General features: G+C 29.9%; 1 protein-coding gene across 1 annotated transcript in view; it reads left to right on the forward strand.

Moving 5' to 3' along the window:
• Window positions 1-3,511: 3,511 nt before the first annotated feature.
• LOC107437182 (sn-1-specific diacylglycerol lipase ABHD11) overlaps window positions 3,512-4,255 on the forward strand; it is a 14,240-nt gene continuing 13,496 nt past the window's right edge. The window contains exon 1 of the mRNA XM_043046356.2: window positions 3,512-3,868. Within this exon, the coding sequence (XP_042902290.1) occupies window positions 3,861-3,868 (8 nt within the window). The 5' untranslated portion in view covers window positions 3,512-3,860. The remainder of the gene's footprint in view (window positions 3,869-4,255) is intronic.

A 4,255-nucleotide genomic window follows, 5' to 3' on the forward strand; every position in this document is an offset into this window, starting at 1 on the left:
AAGTACCTGCAAGGTGGTAAGAGAGTCGGGGATTTGAGTTCTATTGAATTATTCATTTCACGAAACTTATTTTAATTTAGCATTTTTATTAGTTTAGCGTGCTCTAAACAAGTTTAAGCAAAGTAAACTAGTTTTAGTGCCCAGAAGTTTATCGAAATTTTCTATTGGGAAAGTCTGTAAAATTTAGTCCTGTGTTAGCTATATCAAAAAATCGGCACCTTATAAAATATGTGAGCATGCTTTAAATTAGTGTTTTAGATTTTTTATTCTAAATAAACAAGATCCCTTAAAATTTTACAAATTCTAAATTTGATAAATAGTATTTTTCCAGTTTAGGATCTTTCTAATTTTAATATTAATAGACTTTCTCTCATCAACGAACAAAAGGATGAGAATAAAAATAGTAAACAAAATTATTAAATCAACTTTTAGTTATTCTAGATATCTATAAACAATAAGTTTTATCTATATCTTCAGTGGTACAAATTTTAGTCTTCCAGGCTTTTATCTTTGTTTTGTGTAGAAAAAACGTATTGCATATAATAATGGAAAAATTCATGGCTGGAAAATGAAAAACAAGGTTCGTTTGACTTGGAAATTAAAATCTAAGCAGAACTTTGGAACTGACTTATATGTTGCTATTTTATATATTTCGGTACGAAATTTAATTTTATCTCCCTGAATTATGAACACTTTGGCCTAGTTTTAGACAGTGACCTATTGACAGAATTTAACGCAGTACAGGATAATTTATTAATGTTTTACAGTCGAGTGATTTGTATTGTGCATTTCATAGAGATGGGTTCACTTGGTAAAATCAACATTTGTCTAATAAGTTTGTCCAAATGTTAATTTTGACTTATATTCATTTGTGCAGATAAAAAAAACATTTGAACTTAAACCGTTTGAATATTAATGCAATTTCAAAATCTTTTAAAAGTTAAATCTATAAAAGCGACTTTGGAATAGAATGCAAACTTAAAAAAAAAATACAAATGAAAATTTAAAAAAATCCATTTGAACTATGATATTTGTTATGCCTATAAGTTGATCAAGTTTGTCGAATATAGAAAGGCTTAGGTAAAAATCAAAGTATACTGTTAGTCAAGTAATTATAGCAAAGAAAGGGTGCTTCCTCGAAAAATAAAGATAATTTTTAGACAAAAATTTGTTATTATAGAGGCTTCTTAAAAACTCCCAAACTTGCACGCTTCCCCCTATTTTAAGAAAAATGAGCTAATTTAGATTTTTTTCAATAAATTCAAGAGAGACGTTGTTTCCTTTTTCTTAATGGAAGATAGAAATTAACGGAGAGATAATCTAACGTATAGTTAAAAGTTATAAGGGATTTATACTCAAATTTGAACTTTCAGTTTACTCATCTAAGATTGTTTAGATATCTTTTTTTTCTTACGTTGTATTAAATGAGTCTTTAAGCAAGTCAAAAGAGCGAATATTACAAAAGTTGTAAGAGTTCTCGAGCATAAAGTGCTGTTTTTAGCATCTTATTTTTTACTTTGCTATAAGGAGCTTTCAGGATATATTTTTCTGAGAATTTTTTTTACTGAATTAAATGAGAAAATTTGAAATAATAATACACATTAGATTTACTTGATTAGTGTAAATATTCCTTAACTTTTAAGGATTTTCTATATAATAAGTGAAATTCGAAATTAAAAACTTTTCAAATATTAGCCCTTACTCGTTCATGCTTGTTCTAATTCGATAAAGCTAGGAAAAATAAACATAGGAAAATATACCTCACTTCTATGTATAGCAGCGTGCAAGTAAGTGCAATATTACACTTTTTGTGCTGACATATCGCTTATAACTTTTAAACTATGAGTCTGGTAGTCTTTAAATCGGTCTCATTCAATTAAGTGCATTTTGGAAACAATACCTCTGTTGCATATCTTGGTGTCATTCTCTTTAAAGTGAAAAAAAATTCCGAATATATACTTTACATTACTATCCAGATTCTATTTAAACTTGAAAAGTGTATACAAAAGTATGTGTAAAAAGAACTTTTTTTTATAAAACTCTTGCAACTTAGAAACTATTTATTCAACTGACTAGTGCATAATCTCATTTGATACAGCTTAAAATATAAGTAGGAGAAAATGTCTTGCTAGTTTAAGTATCAATACCCGATGCATAAATAGTCCCAAGTACAAATTTATTCTTTTTGTACATAAACCCTCATAACTTCTAATTTATTTGTCTGATAGTCTTTAAACTGGTTTCATTCAACTCCGTGTGAAAAAGTATTTCGGAAACAATTCCTCAGTCGCATATCTTGGCGAAATGTATTCCCTCAAAGAAGGGGGACGATTTCAGGTATTATTTACAATTGCATAAAAGATCATCCTATCAAAAAAATGGTTATAATCTTTCGAAGAAAAATTCTAATTTTACTATCTATCGAATGGCCAAAAGTAAGTATCACTCGAGAGACAAGTAGCATAAAAATGCTGAGTTGTAGGTTCAAAATGCGGATATGACTCGGTTCTGTAAATTTACAGTATAGTATTGGTTATAGCAATTGCATAAATTTTCAGACTCGTGTGCTCAAAATAGTCTTATGAACCTTTGTCAAGTAGAAAAGGACAGATAGCACAATAGGAGAGACAGCACCAAGTAGAACCGTCTCCTCAACAGCATAGTATAATATACTTAATATGACATGAGAAAATAAATAAGATATATATACTGGGTTACTTCGGAAATTGAACCCACTATCTGTTTGCTTTAGAACATATAGTGGAAGAACCTTGCCCATAATAAAATACGCAAATGTGTACTTGCTCACATATACAACAGAATATAGAAACATGCTTAAATTTGCTGGCATATACATAGAACATATACATAGAAACATGCTCAAATTTGCTGGCATTCGAACAGCTTATATGTCCTCGTCAAATTAACGAACATGTATCGCAGAGTTTCATCTAACGAATGATGAAATTAAAGTTATTGTGGAAATCGAATCCGCAACCTCAACACTATATCGGAAAAGAACGCAGATTTATAAATTAGTTTAAATATAAAGTGTTTTGGCTCTCAGTACAAAGAACTGCTTATAAACTATGAAAATATGGAAGAAATCAGAGATAAATGGTTTATGCCTCCAGAGTTGCGACGAGAATCGAACCCTCTGCCTCCATGTTATAAAAAGTTAGGTGAAATGGAAGCAATGGAGACTTCAAGATAATTGAGAAGGCTTTCTCGTAGCTTTTTTTAAGTTCGCGTAAGTATATTCAGCACAATGCAATTATTACAAAATGCTTGTATATACATTTGCTTAAAGAGCTTGCGTAAAACATTTTAAAGTGAAAATGCTTAATTTCTTTAGCATTCTTAAATATGCATTAAACTTTGTAACTATAATAAAAGCGAGATGCACACCACTAAGGCTGCCTGCCTACTTTATCCTTCATGCTACCTTTTTTGTAAAGGGCTTATAAGCCGGCTTTTCAATGACTACACAAGCTTTCCTATTTGCATGTAACAATAAAATAAAGGGGCCTCCCTGGCCGAGCGGTATCGCCGGTCCAAACGCTCTGTTAAGCGTGGAGGTAGCGGGTTCGAATCCCGCCGTAACCCTGGATGTATTCTTTGTGATGTCTTCCTCTGAATTGTTCTATCTGTATTTACTATTTGGCAATGACTTATAAGCCTATATATTGAGCACACAAGTCAGCAAATGTATGTAATTTCAATAAATCAATAAATCATAAAATAAAGCGTTTTTTTTTCACTCGATCTCTACTTTTAATCCAGTAATACTTTTCTCTTTGCATGAAAAACTGTGATCCTAAAGTATTTTCGGTAAAAATTATAAGTATTATCTCATAAAGATGTCTAGGTAAGAAAAGTTTTCTTATACGATAAGCATTTTCCAGAGTTATGTTTGCATTTTATATTAATTTTGTTTCGTATCATGTCAGAGTAAACAATACTACGTTTTCGAAATGTATTTTAAGTTCTCTAAATTATACTTTGCTTCAGTTCTTGAAATATACAATGCGTACAACGTTAATATTTATGGGACGTATAATTAAATCGAACTGTAAAAACTTGATAATATTTCTAGCAAAAACTGAATCAAAAATTTAATAGAAAGAAAATTGGGAAAAGTAATACGTCCCTTTAAATGAACACGAGCAAAATAATAAACTCATCGATCTAAATAGATATTTAAATGTAAATAAAAAATAATAAAGAGAAAAATAATAATTGCTCATTATGTTTC

This window comes from Parasteatoda tepidariorum, chromosome 5 (assembly GCF_043381705.1).
Source record: "Parasteatoda tepidariorum isolate YZ-2023 chromosome 5, CAS_Ptep_4.0, whole genome shotgun sequence".
NCBI lineage: Eukaryota > Metazoa > Arthropoda > Arachnida > Araneae > Theridiidae > Parasteatoda > Parasteatoda tepidariorum.